The sequence below is a fragment of the Prinia subflava genome, assembly GCF_021018805.1.
Source record: "Prinia subflava isolate CZ2003 ecotype Zambia chromosome W unlocalized genomic scaffold, Cam_Psub_1.2 scaffold_22_NEW, whole genome shotgun sequence".
Taxonomy (NCBI): domain Eukaryota; kingdom Metazoa; phylum Chordata; class Aves; order Passeriformes; family Cisticolidae; genus Prinia; species Prinia subflava.
This window is the reverse complement of record NW_026960606.1, coordinates 7197372-7220876: the sequence shown is the minus strand read 5'-3', so window position 1 is coordinate 7220876 and position 23505 is coordinate 7197372. Positions and strand designations below refer to the sequence as shown.

Sequence of the window (23505 nt, the reverse complement as noted above, 5' to 3'; positions counted from 1 at the left end):
GTTCCTTGATCCAATCTTCAGATTCTTGCTTCACTTGTCCGATCATGTTGTTCATGCTTCGGAGGGCAGCATGGATGTTTGGAGCCTTTGAGGACAGATTCATGCAACAGAGTCCTTCAAATTCCTGGCATTCATGTCCATGCAATAGCAAAAGATAATCGATAGCAGCACGGTTCTGGATCGTGGCCTGTCTGGTAATCTCCTCGTCTTCTAGGAGGGAGCTGATGGCGATGGATGTTAAATTAGCTTGCTTGACCACCCAGCACTCTAGGTGGCCCAATTCACCTAGAGCTTTGGCTGCTGCTACCCACGGAAGAAACAGGGATACAGCAACTCTTTTTGACTTTGCCCAATGAAAAATGTCTGAATTACAATTTGGGTCCAAATTGTCAGCACTCCTTTTTTGAATTTTGTCAGCCGATTTGTTTTTGTGTGTCCATTCACGAATTAAAGTTTGGTTGGGTGTCAACACGGACAATCGCCCTATGGTACATGGCCCTCCGAAAAGCCGGGATGGAATTCCTGCCCATGCCCGATACCCACAAACCAAGAACAATCCTCTAGGGAGGCTTCTGGGTTTGGAGTGAGATGGGTTGTCTGGTGCAATGTGGCTTATATTATGACACCACCTCTTTGCAATAAATTCTCCCCGGAACTGCCTTATAAGGTGGTACTCGTCAGTGTTAGGGGGTTTTGGGATGATGGAGAACTGGATGCAGTATGTGGCAGGGGAGGAACCCAATAGTTCTAACTCCTGGGGTTCATGAGCTACCCTGGGCAAACCCTGCACCCATTCCGCTAAGGGGTTCATGGCAAACACACCTTGCTTTTGATGATCTTTGTGTGGTTGTGGGGTGTGTGCCTCTGGAATTTCGTTGGACTTGTATTTGTCCAAGCCTGCTGGAAATTCTCCAGCCTGCAAAGGAATTCCTACCAGACAGGTAGACATAGGATTCTTAGCTGCTGCAGTGGACAAACATATGTTTTCTTGCTGAAGTGTCTGTGCCAGGGTTACCCAGACGTTCTGACGTGGTTGAGGGATGATCCATGCAGCTGCCAGACTGTTCAGCATTAGCAGGATGACAACTTGGATGGGGTTCATCATAGGGTTGAGTGGGAGGTAGGTTTTCTCTAGAAGGGAAAAATAAACATTTTTAAAACATGTTAAAAGGTTCCTGTTTCTGCCAGAAGGAATCCACCTCTAAGGAGGTTCTTTCTCCTCCATCCGGCGGCGTCTTCTCTTCGAAGCATCAGTCACTTGCTTCTCATCCCCTTCTGCTGGAGCTGGATTTTTGGGGACAAAAGGTTTCACCCACTTCTGGGGAATCCACCGAGGGCCTGAGGGAGTAGCCACACATGCATAGCCACGACCCCAGGTCACCAGCTCATAGGGACCTCTGGTTTCCCAAGTTTCAGGATCCCTAATCAAAACCGGTGGACGCTGAGATAATTTAAACTGATTACCACTATTAAAATGACGTACCACAGGTGGACTCATGTTTTCAAATGAACAGTTCAGAAAATTGATGGTGAACATGGCTTTGGAGAGCTTCTGCTGTGGTGTCATCCATGAAGCCGAGGAGTTCTGCCTAGCCAGAACCTGTTTGAGCGTCTGGCGTGCACGCTCGATCACAGCTTGACCTGTGGGGGAGTGAGGGATGCCAGTTTTATGCTCCACTCCCCACTGCTGGACAAATTCTAGGAACTCCTTGGACACATACGCTGGGCCGTTATCAGTTTTGATTGTTTTTGGAATTCCCAACACTGCAAAGGCTTGCACCAGGTGCTGCTTGGCATGTATGGATTTTTCTCCTGCGTGGGCAGAGGCATACACTGCACCTGAATATGTGTCAATGCTCACATGAACATATTTGAGGCGACCAAAACTAGGAATGTGTGTGATGTCTGTCTGCCATACCTCACAGCTGCCCAGGCCCCTGGGGTTAACCCCCATGCCCATTGATGGCATGACCTGGAGCTGGCAGTTCGGACAGGTACCTACAATGGCTCGAGCCTGGCTCCGTGTTAGCTGGAATTGTCGGATCAGGGTTGGCACATTTTGATGGTAATGTTGGTGACTCAGTTTTGCCTGCTGGAAGACATCAGGGAGATGTGCCTTTTCAACTGGTGCAGCAAGGGAGTCTGCCTGGCAATTCCCCTCTGCGATCTCACCTGGCAAATCAGTGTGTGACCTCACATGCATCACGTAAAACGGGTGCTGTCAATGAGAAACCAAATAGATTAGCTTTGAAAGCAACCTGAAGAGATGTTCATTCTCTATTTCTTTGAGCACAGCCTGCTCCGCTCTGGACACTACTCCCGCCACATAGGCAGAGTCAGTTACCAAATTGATTGGTTCTGAGAACTTCTCAAAAGCTCTTACCACTGCGGCCAGTTCAGCCACTTGGGGGGATCCCTCCACAAACTCGACATCAGCTTCCCAATGCTGAGTCTGTGGGTTCCTCCAAGTCATCACCGACTTGTTGGAAGCCCCCGATGCGTCTGTGAAGACTGTGAGAGCTTTGAGTTGTCTCCGACTCCTTTTCTCATGAGGAATGAGGTGGAATTCCTCATTGAACAACTTGTGGGACGGGGCATGGACTGATATATGTCCCCTGTAGCTGTCCAGAGATAATTGGAGACTGGCATTACTCTGCAGCAAATGCTCAAACATCTCTTTGGTCAATCTCTCAGGAGAGTTCTTTCCCTCCTCTGAAAGTCTGACCGGGAGGTGAATGCATGCAAAGTCACAACCTGCCAATTCACACAATCTTACCCTGGCCTTCCGAATCAGCTGCGCTATCAGCTCCTGTGGCTCTGTGATGGTCTTGGATCTTTGGTGGGAGAGGAAAACCCACTCTATTATCAAGAGTGAATCTCTCTCTTCCTCGATCCATTGAAAGATCAAACCATGCAGGTGTGGCAGTTTTCCTAGAACAATGAACTGGAAAGGCACCTTTGGCTCACACCGGTGAGCCTGTCTCTCTGACAAGGCTTTTTGTACCTTTTCGATTGCTGTCTTCGCCTCTGGAGTCAGCTCCCTGGGAGACGTCAGCTCCTTCTTCCCCTTCAATAAATTGAAGAGGGGTTCTAGATCTTGATTTGTGAGGCCTAGCCAGGGTCTTACCCAATTCAAAGACCCACACAGGGAGTGGAGATCTGCTAGAGTTTTTGGATTGCAACCAATTTCTAAGCTCTGTGGAACAACAGTCCTTGCAGTGATTTGCAAGCCCAGGTATTTCCAAGGTGGCATCCTTTGAACCTTGTCCTCCTGCAATTGAAATCCAGCAGAGGTTAAAACTTTAACCACTAGGTCAAGCGTGTGTTGGAGTATAGAGTCATTGGGGCCACACGCTAGCACATCATCCATGTAGTGAAGGATGATGGCTTCTCTGTGCGCGTATTGGAGACAGTAATGAGGCTACATATTGTTGGCACATGAAAGGACTCGATTTGAGACCCTGGGGAAGGACCCTCCAGTGATGACGCTTCATTGGGGCCTGTCTATTGACCGTGGGAACTGAGAAGGCAAACCTTAGGGCATCTTCAGGGTGCAATGGAATTTGGAAGAAACAGTCCTTGATGTCTAAGACAGCCAATTTCCAATCTCGGGGGAGCATTGTTGGAGTGGGCATCCCTGGTTGGAGGGGTCCCATGTCTTCTACTATCTTATTAATTTCTCGTAGATCATGGAGCAACCTCCACTTGTCCTTTCCCGGTTTCTTTATTACAAAGATCGGGAAATTCCAGGGGCTTGTTGTCTCCACAATATGTCCCTGAGCCAATTGCTCTTCCACGAGTTTTTCCAGCACCTTGAGCTTTTCTTTACTCAAAGGCCACTGTGCTACCCATCTGGGGGTGTTTTCCAACCACTTTAACTTCTGGGTAGGGCGCTCCACAGTGGTTACTTGCAAAAATCCTGGGGTGTTTTAGGAATGACCAATTGGACTCCCCACTGAAACATGGTGTCCCTCCCCCACAGTGGGGCCTTATAATCTGCTACGAAAGGACAGACATTCGCCACCTTTCCATCAGGTCCCTCAATTTGCACGACATTTTTTGAAATCCTTGCCATTGTGATTCCTCCTATGCCCTGAAGTTTGCCTGCCACCGGCTGTAATTCCCAGTTCGAAGGCCACATGCTTTGTGGCAGAATAGTAATGTCCGCGCCCGTGTCAAGGACTCCTACCACTAGGAGGCGCTCCGACCCCTACGTAATGTTGCACGCCATAGAGGGTTTAGGTTCCCCCACCACCTCTGTCCAGTAGACCTCTGGTGATTTACCGTCTGCTGTGATCTCTGCTGGAACCGGTATGGCTTGGGCAAGAATTTGCCCCGCTACCAGATAAAAGGGTGGGTGCATACAACGAGCCAACAACATGAGGCCTATTATTTTTCCCTTTATGGTCATGGGAGCTATCTCAATTTCCAAGGGTGTGTGTGCCGTGTCCCCAATAACAAAATACTCACTGTCCAATCCCATGTGGTAAACCGTCAGGTCCTGTGAGATGTTAGACAGGTCAACTGTTATAACCATCCACTCAGTAGATCTGAAATGGAAACTTTTGGTAGTTACAAGTCTAAAACGGCCTAGTGGCTGCCAAACCTTGTTAGTTGAGCATTTAACATTTACATTTTTCTGCACCTCCACACCCCGTGACCTTCCCTCCCCCCCCTTTTTCTTTAAGAGAGAAGCTTTTGCCAATGTGAGTCCCGCTATATTTATATCTTTGCGCGTTGTAGTGTCAACAGCGGGCACGCGCTGTAAATTCAGTTTTTTTGTTTGTGGGATTTCTTCTGCTTCTGGGTCTGAGGGCAGGATCTGGCGAAGTGTCCTGGTTTCCTGCAGCGGAGGCAGATGATGCGCTGCAGCTGGTTTGGTGGCATCTGTTGCCTGCTGGGGTGTGGTCCCGCAGGGGCTGTATGCTGTGGGTGTGTTGTTCCAGGATGTCTTTCAGATGTGCAGAACATTTCTGCCCGTCTGGAACAAGCTTCTATCATCTGGGACAGAGTAGGTGGAGGGTCCAAGGGGAGACTGAGAATAATTCTACGACAGGTCTCATTAGCATTTCTTTGAGCCATCTCCTTGATCAGCTCTGCCTGCACCACGGGATCTGGTATTTGGTGTTCCACCTGTGTCCTCAGACGATCAACAAACTGCAAGAAATTCTCTGTTGAAAATTGTTTAACATTGACATAACTTCCTTTCCCTTCCCTTGATGGTAGCTGATAAAACATTTTCTCTGCAACATTGCTAATCCTAAGTAAAATTGGTTTGGATAACACTCGAGTTTGTTTTTCGGGGCAAGCCCAGGCACCTTCACCACACACATGTTCAAATGTAATATCATTATTCTCAGTGTCCTTAGCCATGTTAGGGTTTTGCTGAATCTCCTGTAAAATTGTTCTTAAAGCCCTTTTCCACATATTGTCCCACAGATCATACTCTGAGGGAGATAACAGACATCTGAATAAGTCTTTAATATCACTAGGAACCATTTCATTAGAATCAAATGTGGCTCTAAACATCCCTTTAAAGATGGGAGTGTCCCTCCCAAACTCACGCTGTACCTTGCACAGCTCTTTCTTGTCTTGGTAGGAGAGTGGCTGGTATTGCCTAGAACCTTGCCTTCTACCTACATATGTAACAGGAGCAACAGAGAAAATGTGTTCATCTGTATTTGCCAAGGGACTGAAAACTGCTGCTGGTATCCCTGTGCCTGGGGACACTGGAGTTACAGTGTTTGCAGTCCCTTGGGGTTTGGGGAGGGGGGGCATGCTCTCTCCGTGCTGGCTGGGCAACCCAGGCTGTCCCCCTCCCCCCACTGTGTGGCAATCATACCCCCCGCCGTGGCTGTGCGGGGAGGGGGGGCCGGCCCTCTCCGTGCTGCCGCAGCAGCCGGGAGGGAGGCAGGGGGAGGAGGGGCCGGCCCCCTCTGTGCCGCCGGAGCAGCTGGGAGGGAGGCAGGGGGAGGAGGGGTGGGGTGGGGCTGCCGGAGGCCAGCAATGGGGTTGGCACAGGGGTATGGGGTGGGGGCGGGGGCAGGGGCAGAGGGAGGGGGTAGGGGGGAGAAGGGGTTGTGGGAGGAAGCTCGGAGCACATGGCAGCCGCCATTGTTATCTGCCACGTGGAGAGGGACCCCCAGGGGCTCTGCAGCCTGGCAGAAGTCCTGGGCCGCCGCTGCCCTCCCACCGAGATCAGTCGGAGAGAAACTGTCTCTGTTGAAAGGATCCCGGGACAAAGGTAAACCCGGATATAAAGGTGGATCAGAGGGAGGATTACATGGGGTAAGTTTTTGCTCCTGGCTAGATTTGCTTAACTCTAGAAGATGTTTACGAGCTTGCAAAAATATTGGGATAAATACAGAAGCGGCGTGATCATTATTTTGGACTTTATCTGTAATCACAGTACCCACGTGGTCCCAAAAGGAAACAGTATCCATCTGTAACAATTCAGCTTTATCGGGATTTCTCCCGATAACTCCGAGGGTCCAGCCAGCGGAGAAATGGCTTAATAAAATAGCGAGACGGCTTCCCAGGATATGCTTTGTAAAATAAAGTTTTAATAACAGGAAAATAATAAACGTTACAAAATGAAAAGAGATAAGCCGAGCACAGTGTACCAAGCACAGCTACACAGGCTAAGGCACTCCCAAAAAGCCTCGTGTACCCTTATGCAGGCCCTTTAGTACTCGATGGTCTAGGTGGGCTTTTTTGGCTCTTGGCCCAATGAGATGGACACTAGACTTTGAGGTGCACTTCTAAAGTCCTATCACTGTGTCTGTGCTGGGACCAAGCCAATTACAGCGAGCAGGCTATAGAAAATTCTAGCTTCACTTCCTTATATGGAAACACCTGCTCGGGTACAGAAATGCACGACTACATCTCACCCTGTAAAATCATATTAAAAAAAGAAAAAAAAAAGAGAAATAGTTACTTTGAAAAAATTCTCACTTTTGTTCATAATTGTGATTGTGTCAATAACTTATTGTTATTTAACAAGTTGGTTTATAGTTAAGCTGTAGTTTTATGGATTACAAAATTTTAAATTTGGTACTTTCTTTTTATTAGCCAATCTTTAAAATTAATATTTAGTCTCAAATTACATATGAATCTTATTTTACTTTTTGTTTGGGGAGATTTTTTCAAGTGAACTATATTTTCTTTTTCTTCTACATAAAGATTTGATAATAACTTTTAACATACAACAACGAACAATTTTGACATGACAATAATAACTTCAGAAATTTTAACAGTGCAACTTTTATAAAACTTAAGTCTCTGCTTCAAACGTATTTCAGTGTCTATAGTGCTGGGCTGTGTCAAAATGCAGAAGTCTTTTTGAAGACACAGTCTGTGGTCACTCTGGGTCTTTTTGCATGCTCTTCTTGAGGTGTGTTCTGCTCTCCTTTCTTCTTTTGTAGTTGTGACTCAACTTCTTTTGCAGGAACTTTCTTAGAGTCTGTACCTGTGGAGACAAACAAAACCTCTCTCCCTGCCATAAAGGACAGGCTCTAAAATTTGTCTTGTTTTCAGAATTTTTATGAATATGAGAGATTAAAAAACATATATATAACTTTGTTCAACCTTTCTATAATAGAAAGCACTACACCCTCTCCCATTTTTATCTTTTAAAGAGCATTTTTAGCTATTTGTGTGCTTTTTAACAATAGATTGGCTTTTGAATGAATTAGTTATAATATGTGGTAGTCTTGATATGTTGAAAAACTTCTGTAATTTTAAGAACTGTACATTAAGGAATGAGAAATGTTTACAAGAGATGTTTTAATTGTTTTTTTTGGTCTTTTTCTCCTTTATGTGTTGAGGTAGAACATACTTTAAAAAGTGTGTGGTTAGACAAGTGAATTTGTTTGAATTGTTTAAATGGTTGATATTGCATGATACTTGTTTTTAATTTTGAGGGTTAACTTTTGCTGCTATTGATGGTGTAGTTAGTGTTTGGTAGTTTGGGCATGGTTGCACAATTGTCTTAATTTGACTTTGAGATATATGCGACACTTTTTACAAGAGCTGATGTATTTTGATGTATGGTTAAAAGTTTGCTGTTACCTTGCTATTTGCTATAAAACTTAGGAGTTTAATGTTTGCTTTAACATGTGACACAATACAGTTGCTGTTGAGAAAAAAGGAAAAAGATTAGTATTTTAATGTGAATTTTACAATTGATTAGAACTTTTTCTTGAGAGGTCTCTGTTCCCTCTACCAAACTTGCAACATAAAAATTTGTAAACATAAAATATGAACTTTGAAAAACATGTAGACAGTTGTTCTTTTTTGGTTTTGAGATATAGTTTTTAGACTTTCTTAAAATCTGATTTTTATTTTTTGGTGTTAGGATTCTACTACATGGTTATGAGATTTTAGATTTTCTTGACTTATTTATAAAACGAATTGTTTTTAGAGGAGTATGAATTTTGAAAGGTTTTCAATTTAATTATAGAGATGAATTTAATAATTTTTTTTTGTAATATTTATACGGGCCATTTTTTAAAAACTTTTGAATTTTGAATTAACTATTTCAATTAAAGATATGAGCAAGCAAAATATTTTTGCAGAATCTTTTCCTGTAAAGGAAAAATTATTTAGGAATTCGCTTTTATAATTAGTTTGGAATATAAATTTTTTGGGCAAGTTATCACAATCTTCTTGCTTAATTGACAAAACAGAAAAGAAAAACTTTTTGTATTGGAATTACTTGGTAGTCTTTGTGAGATCTTAATGAAAAAATTAACTTACAAAGTTCTGGGTTTCTTGTTAAAACTGCAAAATAAAAGAATAGGTCAGGGTTTTAAGGTATTTTGAGCCTGCTGCTTTGGTGGATTCTTGTGGTGGTTTTCATGACAGTCTTCTTTTGGACGAAGTCTACTTTGTATCTTGGCTGCTGGAATTGAACTGTTAGCTGTCTCTGTTCTGTTTTCTTGGAGGGTTTTAGACGATGATAAACTTTCACTGCTTCAGTCTTGCTCTGTCCTTGTTTTTGTTTTGTTTTGGTCTCCTGTCGCCAGAGCCGGGCTGGCTCTGGGGTGCTGGTTTCTTTCCTTATCTTGTGCCAGGGATCTATGCTGGCTGATGAATCCTCTGAATCATCAGAGAAACTGCAGGACGTGTGGGAAACATTCTGATTTTTCATCGGAGTTTGTTTACATTGCTCCGGCATGGGCGCCGCCATCTTGGGGAGGGCAAGTTCCGGGATGTCACATCCGGTTCCCACGCTCCTCACAGCCAGGGCGTGTCTGTCCAGGCTGTGGGTGCCAACCCGGGGCGGTGCCCGATGCTTGGCACTGCCCATGGAGGGGGAGCCTCCCGTGCTGGAGTGGGAGGAGCTGAGCGACACATCAGATGGGGCGTGCCGCAGGGTCGGGCTGTACTGAGCCCGCCCACGTGGAGCTACAGTTTCTGCCTCTGAGATGGGGAGAATTCCACGTTTTTCATTGTTCTGTGAGCCCGCGCTTTCAGGGCTTTGTTCAAAACTCGCGCTCTCAAAATTAACGGACCGGGATCGCCCGAATCTCGTACTGGGTGACTGAGGGGGTGGGGAGGGCGGTTGGAATGGAACTCTTGCCTGCTTGGCCAAGGCTGGCACAGGTCCCACTCCGGGGGTCTGAGGACGGCTCGGGGGAGGGCTTTGAGCCGCCCCGTGCCTTCTCCTCGGGAGTAAATCAAACCGGTTTTTTCTGGGACTTGGGGCATCAGAACTTGGATTTTTATCTTCATGTCTAAGGTGAGCAGGAGCCTTTTTGCATTTTACTTTCTGGGCTCCTTTTTTATGGTTGCTTTTAGAGGCTTTTCCCAAGGTTTCTCTTTCTGCAGTTTCAAGTGTTTTTTCACTGCTGAGCCTTTTGCCTTCTTCTGTTACAAAGTCTAACACAGTTTTAAAGATGGGTCTTAATTTTAACACAGATTTTTTCTTTGAATTATACAACTTCAATCCTATTTTGTCCCAAAATTCCACTGTTACTGTTTCAGCTGTATTAGTGTCCGGATACTTCTTATAGACCCATGTCACAAGTTTTTTAAGTTCTTTCCTCTCAAACTTATAGTCTTGAATAGTCAGTTTATAATTAAAATAACAAAAGGTGTCTCGCTGTTCTACGGATTGCCGGGTCCCCATTGTCACTCACCAGAATGGCTCTTGTGATCCCCTGGCAGCTCTTGGTTGTCTCCGACTCTCTCAGGTCACTCGGTGATTAGCTGTTCTCCAGCTCTGCTAGACTGCAGCTTCTCTCTTCTAAAGAGTAATCCACCTTGTACCAGAATCGGTGTCCGGCAAAGACCCCCTCTCACCGGTATAGGGGTTCAGTCAAAAGGCTCCCTCTCAGCCTTTTTGACCCAAAAATGTGGTTTTATTTTCACGACCAAAAAAACCACCACGAGCTCGCTTTTAAAAAAACGGAAACCAAGAGCAAAATGGCCTAGCTGAACGTGAGGGCTTGTCAGCAAACTTCGATTCAGTTACCCTAATGTAGGGTTCGTGTTCGAAGGCGCCATTTATCGGGATTTCTCCCGATAACTCCGAGGGTCCAGCCAGCGGAGAAATGGCTTAATAAAATAGCGAGACGGCTTCCCAGGATATGCTTTGTAAAATAAAGTTTTAATAACAGGAAAATAATAAACGTTACAAAATGAAAAGAGATAAGCCGAGCACAGTGTACCAAGCACAGCTACACAGGCTAAGGCACTCCCAAAAAGCCTCGTGTACCCTTATGCAGGCCCTTTAGTACTCGATGGTCTAGGTGGGCTTTTTTGGCTCTTGGCCCAATGAGATGGACACTAGACTTTGAGGTGCACTTCTAAAGTCCTATCACTGTGTCTGTGCTGGGACCAAGCCAATTACAGCGAGCAGGCTATAGAAAATTCTAGCTTCACTTCCTTATATGGAAACACCTGCTCGGGTACAGAAATGCACGACTACACAGCTTCAGTAAATTCATGTTCTAACCAGCGAACGAATTTTTTTTGCAGCCTTTTGGAAATTTTAACATTAATTAAAAGGTCTTGAAGTTGTTTTAATACACTCTTTTGAGGAGCAGATAGCTGAATGCCCATAATTCGATATTACTGAAAGCTATTTGCTCACAATCCAGCCTCCAGTTGCTTCAGTCAGCTGTATGTAACCCTTGTGTCTCCTATAACCAGAGAGAACAGGCGGGGAAAACTCGGGGGCTGCGGTCGCGTATTCGCGCCGTTTCTCCAGCCCCGGTGGCACCGGGGGGTCCCCGCAGCCTTGCTTGGCCGATGGGATACGTGCCCGGGCCGGGGTTTCCCCGAAAAGCAGGGCTTCCTATGCGGAGCCGCTCCATGGGCCGGCGGGCCGCGGCAATCGGAAACGAAAGAAAAAAAAGAAAAAAAAATCCCAGCCGCTGGGTCCTAAAGTCACCCGCTGCTACTTGCAAAGGTAAAATTTCGCCCTCCCAGTTTGCGGTACCAATCAATCAGAGGTCTTTACCTGGTCCGTGGCAGCATATGCTGAGTCAGGAGCAACTGAAAGTCCTGTCTTTAGCTCACTCGTGACTGGGCAAACTCACAAGCTACGATCTGATCCCTACCCACCTATAGCAACAAGATGTGGCCAAAGTGGCTAGGGTAATTGAACTTCCCAAAAAGCTTCTAAGACCCTGAAAGGTCTCCAGCTCTGCATGGGTTTCTATATTTAAACCCAGGTTGGGGGCCAATTGATAAATAACCCTCCTTATTCCCCTCAAGGGTCTAAGCTAGCTCAGTCCTTCTCAGGCCTGGGAGGATTATATCAAGAGAGACAGGAAAAGGATTCAAAAGAGGCTCTCACCCTTTTAGCTGCAGATCTTTATTCCAGGTGGGTGTCCCAGGAGAGAGAGCGATCCCGGGGGACAGGGGTCTTTTCTCAGGATTTCTGAGGGAGGGGCAAGCTGGCACACAGCCAATGGGGTCAGAAGGGGAAGGAAGGGTCAGACTACATGACAGGAGTTCCAGGGGTCCCTGAGGGAGAAGAAACCATTTCCCCAGGGGGATGTAACAGTTGTAATCTATGATAATTGTTATTTTTCATGTTTTTTCATCTCACATATGGCCTAAACCTATTTTAAAAGCTGTATAATTAGATATAAAGTGCTTTGACCAATCTAAAGGATTTACAACTGCTGATTCCCTTCAGTGCTATAAACATCCCTGAATTACAGCTAAAACTCTGAGGTGCAACACTATCAGCTGTTGACCACCTCATGCTTGATTTTTCAGGGCTGACAGCATTTTTACCTCTTTATTTGTGTTTTAAACATCACAATGCAGTTGAAAGGCACCCTTAGTGGTGACCATTTGCTGCTGTTTCCCTGGGTGTGCATGGTTTAAATTGCATTTAACCAAGTGGAGCAGCACTGTTAGCAGAGATTAAAGTGAGGTACAGATGAAATTCCACCTCATCTGATGACAGACAGTCCTGTCCCTCCAGTGCCAGCAGTTCATCACCTCGGCTAAGTGTGGGGGTTTGCTTTTACAGGAGGTTAAATATATTAATCCAGCCTGGCCTTCAAGGGGGAGAGAGGCAGATAAACCACACCATTCACACGTGGCACAGCTGCTACTTGATTGAACACTTTTTCTGAATATTTGCATAGTTTTCGTGTGAAAACACTGCTCAAGTTCTTTCTCATAACACATTTTGTCTTTGAAAATAATGCATAAAGATTATTCTAATCACGGTCACGGTGGTGTGCTTTGAAAATTACCTTTTTTTTTGGTTGTGATTAATGCCAGAGAGATAAGAAGAGATGAACATTTTAAAAATAACTTTCAGTCCTGACATTTTTCTGTCAACATTGCATGTTCAGCTGCAGCTGTACTGCAGAGGCTGCAGAGATTTACAGGTGCACCTGAGTTGGTCGAAGCATCAACAGCCCAGAGCAGAGACCTGAGCCAGGGATTTCAAACCTCACTACAAAATACTCAATGATTAATCCGCTGTGAGGATTTACTCATTGTAACAGGAATATATTATGAGATGGAAGTTCTAGTAACCTAAATGTAAATCATGGATCCAGATGAGGTGATTAAAAATGCATTCCTGTGACCAAGTAGATAAATCCAAAATGTTACATGTGTGTATTAGTCCAAGTTCTGAAAAATGGATAAAAGGGAGACCTTTTTATCCACACAAATTCCAATATATGCCCCACAGGTAGAGCACATCCAGAGTCTCAATAGACATTGCTTAAGTCCTTCAAGTTTCTGTCAAACAGAAATAGCTCAGAAATCCATTTAAGGAAATTGTAGGGTAGAATAAGTATTTTAGAATGAACCTGTAAATGTAATTTAATTAATAAATTGTATGAATTACATTAATAAATGCAATTTCTGCAGTTATTTCCTTAATATTTTGCCTTTTCTATGTGATATTATTTATGCAAGGAATGTTTCTTCAGATATACTGAAATAATTGTTTGTTTCTTTTTTTCTGTTTGTTTTAATTGGTATAATCTTTTTCTAGATCCTGAGGTTTGTTTCAAAAGCACAATTATACATGAACACATATTTAGTAGATCAACTGTTTTAATTGAGAAATATTAGTCCAGGTGCTTATAAATTGTATCACTGCACATCTTCCCCCTTCTTCTCCCTTTTGCTCCTTTTGCTGTAACAACAGATTTCCTAAAAATACAGCTGAGGAATAACTCAACCAAATATGATAGAGAAACATTTCAACCAGAATATGCAACATACTGGGGGTCACAGAATCACATAATAATGAGGTTGGAGGAGACCTCTAAGATCATCAAGTCCAACCTATGCCTTAACACCTCAACTAGACTATAGCACTAAGTGCCATGTCCAGTCTTTTTTTAAACACATCCAGAGATGGTGACTCCACCACCTCCCTGGGAAGACAATTCCTCTCTGTCCTCTCTGTCTAAATTGGTTCTGACACTTTCATACAGAAAATTTACTAGTTTAGAGAGGAGAAAAGATCAGCATTTCCTTCTTCTGTCATCTGCACATCTGAATACTTCAGGAATAATTAGATTTGGGGAGAGGTATGTGATAAACATAAAATCTTTTAACAAACAAACCTCCTGCAGTGAAGGGATTCCCCGGGGTACCTCTGTACCCCAGGGGTGCTTCAGATGAGGCGGCACTGAATGGGGGGCGACATACCCCCTTATGAGCTCTGCAGTCCCGGTTATCGATGCTTTAGGTGCAGGGACAAATGGAACAGCAGCACGGGTCTTGGGGGTTGAACAGAGGTGGTTTATTCAACACATGGTGGAATCTAAGACCCTATTGCCCACACGTGGAGGGCTTTTATGCACACAGACAGCAGAAGGGGTAGAGGTCAGGGTGATTACCCAATGATGGCAGAGCATGAGAGGGGAATTAGGGGAAATAACTGTGGGCATATGCTAATGAATTGGGCAAGGGAAGGATTGCAACACCTGGGTTGGACCGAAAACTGGGGAAAAAACAGGGGTGTGCTGGGTTGAACCATAAAATGAAAATATGGATAAATATGACCTAAAAAGCACACTGCAACACTGCAGACTGTTGAAAACTGTTCCCAAGTGAAAAAATGACACTTGTTGCATGTTAGAACATCTAATGCTGACCTGACTTTCTGGCCAAGGTTTCAAAAGCCTGGAGCAGTCTGCTCCTATCACCAATTCCAGACTGCTTCCCTCACTTTACAGCATTTTTACTGCTGACTCTGTGATTACTGTAAGGACACCCATTACTGTGGTTGCACAGAGGCAAATAAAACTTGACTAAAGATTTTTTCGATACCACTATAGATGCATAATTGAGATTGTATATTGGCTGAGAGACTGGAAGCATCAAAAGTGATGCTTTCCATATGAGATTAAAAGGAACAGCCCCAAAATCAGAGGGAAGTGCCCAGAAGGATGGAACAGCATGGATGGCATTGTCAGGGACAGGCAGAAATGGGGCATTAATGGCACAGTTAGCAGCATTTTGGGCATCTCTCCATCCCCTCTCCAAATGTCTGAAGCTGAACTTGTTTGGTTTTCATTGTTTCTTTCAATCCATGTCACCTACAGACAGCTCAGAAGCCTATTAACTTTTACAAATTTAATTTCAATGTTATGTATTCCATCCCTTCAGTGCAGGCTGGAAATTTCCTTTGCCTCACGACTATAGATGTTTCTAACCCACAATGCAGAAGTTGTTTCTGCTGGTAAATTTGATTTCTCCTAACAATGGAAATCTTCAAATGAGAAAATGCCACTTCCTGCCTCGCTAACTTAAAACAATTGTTGTTATTATGACCAACAGAATTTGGCAATATATTAAAAATGTCCACAATTGTGGATGCACGGCTGGAAAAGCAGGGACATGCACAATCCTGCTCTTAGCTTAAGGGATGAGTAGAAGCTGAAACGTCCTTGAACCATTCCTTAGATGGGATAAGGAGGAAGTAAAGCTTGGAACAATAGCTGTAACAGGATGCTAGACAGGATGCATTGACCATAAGTTAGGGAAGATTTGCAGCATTTAGCCTCATGGACAGAGCTTCTGAACCAATTATGTGTACTGCAAGGACGCGTGAACACTGCGTTTTAACCAATGATATTCAGAGTTAGGTGCATATGCTTAGCACAGTATAAATGTATGTCAAATAACTGAATAAACAAGCAAGATTTTTAACTCATATTGAGTTCTGTCTTGACTCTGGCTGATTCCCGGCAACACACAATCTTTTTATTCCTTTTTAATTTTTCCCCTCAGTTGTTTTCCCATTTCCGCATTCTATTTCTATTTACATGACATACAAAAACATCCACAGTGTTAAGGATTCTCCTTTTCCTGACTTTTGAGAGTATGAAGGGGAACTGTGTGTTCAAGAATTTCTGTGCCAGATCAGAAGAATCTGACCCTGATTCAGTGTCCTATTTCCATCATGGCCAATACTGTTTGCACTGGATGAGGAAAGGCCTCTGGTGCTGCTGTCCTGCTTTGTTCTCCAGTCTTTACAGAACTCACATATATCAGAAATAGTATTTTTGCATTTTAAAGTGTCAGTTCTTGGTATCTGTGGCATCCTGTAGCAAAATCTTACAGAACCTTGTGCTGCAGGATGCTGTGGTTATATTTAGAAATCCATAGTGTCTGTAAGCACTATGTAGTCAGTTTGGGTTTTTTACTGTGATTATTTGACATCTTTCTTCTGTCTGCCCTAGATATGCAAGTTCTGCCATTGACCATCCAGGAAACACATCCATGAGGAAGGTAATGATTTATAAATGTGTTTTAAATGAGAAAAAAACTCCTCAACTGTTCAGTTTATTGCCATATTTTTAAAAGATACTTAAGATATCCCAAACCTTGACATTTTCCTATGTTATGAAAGAGCTGAAAATAAAAATCTAGGAATAATTTCCATGTTGAGGAAACTGCCTGCTGCAACCACAGCAGGTCAGTGTGTCTGCAATACTTTTAGTTGAGTTTAGGAACTTAGGAATTCTGTTAAGTTTAGAAACCTTAGTGTGTGTTCTGAAGTATGTGATGGTTTGGGGAGGAGAATCACACACCACGTTGGGCTGGAAGGCACTTCTGGAGGGAGGCTTACCCCAAAGGTAAAGAAAAGCTTTAAAAATCTTAGAATATTGTGATGGTTTTTTGTATTTACTCTCTTTCCTTCCTGTAAGATAGACTTTGGGAGGAAAAAGGCAAAACAGGCCAAACTTAAAGGTTACAAAGATAGTTTTATTAGCACACACCAAAAGAAGAAACAAAAGGAAAAAAAAAAGAAAATTTGAACCCTTCAAAACTCTTCTCCCTTTCCCACAAACTGTTCACTTTCCCACAACCAACACAGAGAGACAAAACTATGATTTTCAGTCAGTTTCACCATTTAAACCTAATCTTCCATCACTTTGGGAGAGGAGTCTCTCTTGATATCCCATGAATTTTCCCTACTGTTTCCTTGTGGGTCTCAACTCTCACAAAGCCAGCCACCCAGGAACTTGACTTTGTGAAGTCTTTCTCATTAGCAGCTTTCCCAACACTGCATATGGGCTATGCCTGCTTATTTAGGGTACCATTTAAGGATGCCTCTTCTAGTATAAAGCAAAGAGTCTCATCTTCTGTCTCCAAAATCATCTTAAAAACTAGAGATCTCCTTTTTCCCTAGGAGCAAAGGGCTTATCAATCCACAACTCCCAACTAGAGCCACGCATTCCCCCAAACAGCATTCATATGTTACAGGAAATAGTCCATTCTCCATGGTTTCACAAGACACGTCCAGCCAAAAATGGCAAACTCCTCAATCCCTCCTTCCAACAATCCTTATCAGTTCTTTCTCTGACTTTTATCATGCTGTCTCTCTTTCTGTGTTTTTTCTTCTCTCTCTCAGGGAAAGGGTTGGAATTCTGGAGGCTTCAGGTTGCCCAAGTCCTCTCTCCCTCAGCTGCGGCTTATGGTGTCATATTTCAAGGCCGAGCAGAGCTCCGGGCGGCCGGGTAGTCAGGAATCACAAATACTTATGTTATAAATGCCAATCCATTTTGCCAATGAAATCTTTTCAAAGCTTGCAGAATGGCATAAAGTTCGCAAGCCTGTGCCGACCAACTGGCACTGAGTGGCCCTGATTCTATTACCTCTCCCATCTTTCCATCTACAATAGCATACCCTGATTTCCTTCTGCCTTCTACTACCCTTGCAGACCCATCCACAAACCATTTTTCACCCCCTTCCAGCTCCTCTTCTTCGAGGTCTGGTCTAATTCTAGTCTGTAGTTCCACTACCTCAGAGCAGTCATGGCTACATTCCTCTGATCTATCTCGGAACAGAAACTGGGTGGGATTCCGAGCAGCTGTGATTCGTAGTTCCAGCTCGGGAGAATGTACTAGGATTGCCTCATACTTTAATAGCCTCGAGTCCATGAGCCATTTGTCTGCCTTTTGCTGTAAAATGCCTCTAATGTTATGGGGGGTGTATACTACTAGCGGGGCCCCGAAAGTCACCTTTTTGGCTTCCTCGACCATTAAAGCCACCGCTACTATTGCCTGTAGGCAACTTGGCCATCCTCAGCTCACGGGATCTAGGAGCTTTGAGACATATCCCACCGGTTTTCTGACCCCTGCCCAGTCCTGTGTCAACACTCCATGCGCCATATGGTTGCTAACATCCACAAACAGTTGGAACTGCCGTTTTATGTCGGGGAGACTCAACACTGGGGCGGTTACCAGGGTCCCTTTAAACTCCTTGAGCCTTTTTTCATCCTGCTCATTCCATTTTACTCGGTCTGTGGTGAGTTTCTCATAGAGGAACTTCACCTTTTCACTATAACCTTCAATCCATTGCCTGCAATATCCAAGGAGTCCTAGCAATTGCCGGACCTCCTGTTTTGAATGTGGGAGCGGCAGGGCTATGATTCCTGATATTCGCTCAGGGTCCAGCTTCTTTTTTCCTTTTATCAGCCAATGCCCCAAGTACTTTACCTCCTGCTCAGTGAACTGCAACTTCTATTTTGACACCTTTAATCCCTTCTCCCCCAGGAAATTTAGCAACTCTATCATACTTGATTTTACCTTGTCTTCCCGGGGTCCTGCAATCAACAGGTTATCCACGTACTGCAAGATTTTCGTTCCCTCCACAGGGACAAACTGACTAAGCAATTTCCCTAAAGCCTGGCCAAACAAGTTTGGAGAGTCCGTGAAGCCCTGGGGCAAAGATGTCCACCTAAGTTGTTGCTTCCTATTTGTGTCAGGATCCTTCCACTGAAACCTAAAGAAATCTCTACTATCTTTGGCTAGGGGGCAAGTCCAGAATGCATCTTTTAAATCTATTACACTATACCACACATCCTCTGGGGAGATTTGATTTAGCAGGGTGTATGGGTTGGCTACTACGGGAAAACTGGTTTTCGTTCTTAGGTTCACCGCCCTTAGATCCTGAACCAGTCTGTAACTTCCATCCGGTTTTCTTACTGCCAATATCGGGGTGTTGTGCCTGGATAGACAAGGCTCGAGGATTCCTTGCTTTACCAAATCTTCAATTATAGGTTTCAATCCCCTCCTCCCATCCAGGGATATAGGATATTGTTTTACCCTAATAGGCTCCTCAGGTCTCTGGATCTCTATAGATATGGGGCTCATTTCAATTCTTCCTCCTTCCCCTGGGGAATGCCATATGGCGGGGTTAATTCTACTCTCATCTTCCTCAGTCAGTCGATATAGACTCGCTACAATGTCCATGCCTTTAACGATGAGGTTAATTCCTAATGCTATTATTAAATTTCTTCCAAGTAAATTATAATCAGCCTCTTCTACCAACAATAGATTTTTTACACACGCCTTGCTTTCCAATTCAATATTTACATTTTTAATTACTAGAACTCTAAAAGGCTCCCCCTTGGCCCCTGTTACCACCACTGTATCCCTGCTCTGAAAGCAACCCTTTGGCAATTTCTGGACTGTGGAGCGTTCTGCCCCCGTGTCCACCAGAAATGAAACCTCCTCCTTGTGGGGTCCTATTCTTAATTTTACCTTAGGCTCCTTAGATGGACAAGACCCCAGGAAAAAGAGCCCAAGGCTTCCTAGTCCTCCTTAAATACCTGTTCATCCTTTATTCGTTTATAGCAATCCCTTTTAGTGTGTCCCTAACCTCCACAATAGAAACATTGTAGAGGTTCCTTAAGTTTTCCTGAATCTTTTCGCCCAGGAGGAGACTGCCCTCTCCTGGTGCCGCCCCATCCCACAATCCCTTGCTTGGGAGGTGGTTGCCTCTTCTCTATCTCTTGGACTGCACCCACTAGTACCCTTGCCTGGGCTTTTTGCTGTGTTTCCTCCCATCGCATATACACCTTTTGTGCTTCCCTCAGTAATTCCTGCAAGCCTCTCCCCTGCCAATCCTCAATCTTTTCTAATTTCCTTCTAATGTCTTCCCAGGATTTTGCTATGAACTGCATTTTGAGTAACACTTCTACTGGGGAGTTGGGATCAGTCCCTGAATACATCTGTAAACTTTCTCAGTCTAACCATTCCAAGGGAGTCTCATCCTTTCCTTGACATTCATTAAAGGCTTAACTAATGTTTTGACCCCTGGGCACAGCTTCCCGAATGCCTTGGACCACTATATTCCTCAGATCTATCATACTTTTCCTCCCATCCTCAGACTGAGGGCTCCATTGCGGGTTTTGGCTGGGCCATTTTACATATCCAGGTGACCCCTGAGGATTCTGATGCTCCCATTCCCTCATACCCGCTTGCCTGATCAGTCCTCTTTCCTCATGATTAAACAAGGATCTTAGAATAGCCATAAGGTCATCATAAGTGTAAATACTAGTTCCTAGAAATTCATCAATTCTCTCCGCTACTCCAAGAGGATCATCCATTAGCTTCCCCATTTCCCGTTTGAAGGGTCTCACATCCGTGGTGTAAATGGGCACGTTCATGTACCCAATAACTCCAGGAGCTGTGGGCACCTCCCACAAGGGGTACAAATTTGGACTATCTTCTTCGGCTTCGCTCTCCCCTTCACTAGCCTTCCTCCCCTTCCATCTGGTTCTCCTAACTGAGGGCATGGGTGCTGGCTTAGGTGCGTCAATGCGGGTGCGCTGACTAGGACCAGGGAGAGGGATTGCATGCTTCTCAGGAAGCGGGGCTACGGGAGGTGGGAGAGTTTGAGGTGGTGGTGGGGATGTCGGCAAGGCCGGAGCCTCTGCTTTAGAGACCCCGCTTTCAGGTGGAGGTGCCGATGCCGCCACCGGAGGAGCTTGAGTTGGCTGTAAATCTGGGTCTCGTGCAAGCCCTGGGGGAGGGACGGGGGCTTGTGCTGGCTGGGGTGAATAGGGAGGGGGGAGGTTGTCCAGGGGTTCCCATTCTTCTCTCTTCACAGTTCATACTAGGTACATTCTAAAGCGAGATCTTTCCCATAGCTGTGCATACTCAAACTCATCTACTTCACTCCTCTCCTTGTTCCTCACATATGTACACAGAGCCTGGCAAGTCCATGACTCGAACGTGCCAAACACCAGCCATACTACATGTTTCCCAATCTCTTTCCCTCCCCAAACTTCCATACAGAAATAAATCATTCTTTTCTTTGACATTTCTCTCCTTGCTGGGCACTCCTGCCAGCATTCCAACAGCCATCCCAAGGGGCTTCCCCAAGGGATCTCAGGGGTCACCTCCACGGAGGCTTCTCCTGAGGGGTGTTCCTGATTCCTGCTAAAATACGACTCCATCCTTAACAAAAAGGAAATTCCCGGGTCACAACTTACAAATTAAATCTAAATCCCCAAGTCAGAAACTTGGTGCCGTTAGACTACTGGCCAGCAGGGGACCGTCCCGTGGGGTTTCCTCTAACGACGGGCTCTCAGACTCCTAAGAATATTAAGTGGACCTTCACTGGTCGCGGACTAGAAGGTTTACCAGCCCCTGAACTCAACAGGACGTCCCTTCCCTTCCAGTGCCCTTGTGACCGACTCCCCCCTGACCTACCGAGGTTTGGGGAAACACACAAACAAATATCACACACTTCCCCCATGGCCGACCACGCCCCTCGTGGGACAATGGAACTGCGGCCTTGGGGTCCCCACTCGCTCCGTGATAATATCACATCTCACACACATATGCTTGGTCACCCCACTAAACCGTGCAGTACTCACGATCTCCTTTTCTTGAGTGGATTCTTCTTGTACATTGATTTTTACGAGTGAAAACAAAATACCCTGGTTCCAGAGACCCTTTCCCTGGATCCCCGCTGAGTTCCCAAGAACCCCTCCCAAGCTAGCTTGTCCTAACCCTCCGTTGTTGGTTTTGAATTTTGTAGGTTCTTTTAGCCAGTTTGTTCTGCATGATCTCCCCGTCCCGCCGAGCCGCTGTAGGAGCAGGGCGCCTCTCGGTTGGAAAATGGAGGTCCGCAGATCTCCCAAAACTGGCCCCACGCTTGGGCACCATATTGTTATAAATGTCAATCTATTTTGCCAATAAAATATAATTTGTTTTATTAAAAAACATAAGATTACAGAATTTCGGTAAAACCAACAAGCGGAGTTACGGTGAAGATTACCCAGGATTGTCAGAGGGTGAACGGAAAGCAGGCTCTATCACACTGCAATCCCCCAGAGTTCACAAATTGGCCCCTTCTGGGGTCCGGGTTTTATACAGTTTATTTTGCCCCTGGCACAGGATTTTCCCACAGTTCTCTGTTTTCTTGGGGTGGTTATTCGAATGTATCGCTGTCGTTGGTCTACTGAATGGGGTTTCCTCAGGGAGAGAGGTGTCAATTTCTTTTCTCCAGTGTGTGAATGGAAGATGAAATTCTGAATGAACAGACGTTTCCCTCTGATGATAAGCATGATGGCCAGGTGTGCACAGTTCAGCCGATTTGGGAGGAGGACTGATTTCTTATCTTGATGTGTCCTCTATTCTGATGCCAATGGCAAAGTCTCCTATTCCTGGCATTGCATTGTCCTCCTCTGAATGGCAGTTTCTGGGTGTTGCCTGTCTTGGAATTAGTCAGTTCCGTGCCTCACTTTAACCACTGTTACATTTTACAGAACATATTTACAGTTTGCATGCACCAAAACACAAACTAACATACTATATTTACTACACTTATGTCTCTTGCCCACCCCTGGGATTTCATGGGGGGGGGGGCGGGCTTTCAGCCCAGAGCTGCCATCAGAGGACACAGACTCCCCTCCCCCTGCTGGGGGAAGGGCCCAGGGCCACGGCCAGGCCTCAGGCCAGCTCCCCTCCTCCCCCCCCCCCCCAGCAGGGGGAAGCGGCAGTGTGTTTTACAGCTGCTAGAAACCCGATCCGGGCCGGGGACATATTCTCATCCCCTCCCCCGGACCGGGAGTCACCGGGCCAAGGGAGCCTCCTGTGAAAGGCCCAGCCCCCCCTCTCCCCCCTCCCCCCCCCCCCCAAGGAGATAGCCGGGATAGCCTTTTACCTCCTTCGAGGCCGGAAGGAAAAAGGGTGACTTGGACTCATACAGAATTTTATATGGGTATTCCTCAAAGTCACATCTAGCTTCTTCAATGGTCCAACAATATGTCAATATTCAAAAATGAACTCTGATAGGTGCTTGTTTTGAAATAATCCCCAGGTCCTAACAGGAAACTATATCCACATTAACTAAAAAAAAAGCTTTGTCAGCCTCTAACAAATATTTAAATAGTACCAATACTATGATATGGAGATTGAGGATTAAGATTTTAAAATATTTTTGTGGTACCAAAGTCAAGGTGCTCCATTTTCAATGGAAAATAGCTGTAAAAAAAAAAGGGGGGGTTTATTATTTAGCATTTGGCAATTATTTCATACAAAGGACAAACAACAAAACCTTCATTTGTAGAATGTCAGTTCTTCATTCTGACTTAGCACTTTTTATACTGATTAGGTTGGACAGGGCTTGGACCAACCTGGTCTATGGAAGGTGTCCCTGCCCATGGCAGAGGGTGGAATGGGATGAGCTTTAAGGTCCCTCCCAACCCCAACTTTTCTGTGGCTGTGATGACTCAGTTCTAAATAGCTTTCCCTAAAAACT

The 23505-nt window shown here is 44.9% G+C and overlaps 1 protein-coding gene across 1 annotated transcript in view; it reads left to right on the top strand.

Moving 5' to 3' along the window:
• The window catches only part of LOC134564874 (connector enhancer of kinase suppressor of ras 2-like), a 297517-nt gene that overhangs the window by 246517 nt on the left and 27495 nt on the right, over window positions 1-23505 (top strand). The window contains exon 15 of the mRNA XM_063424148.1: window positions 16185-16233. Within this exon, the coding sequence (XP_063280218.1) occupies window positions 16185-16233 (49 nt within the window). The remainder of the gene's footprint in view (window positions 1-16184; window positions 16234-23505) is intronic.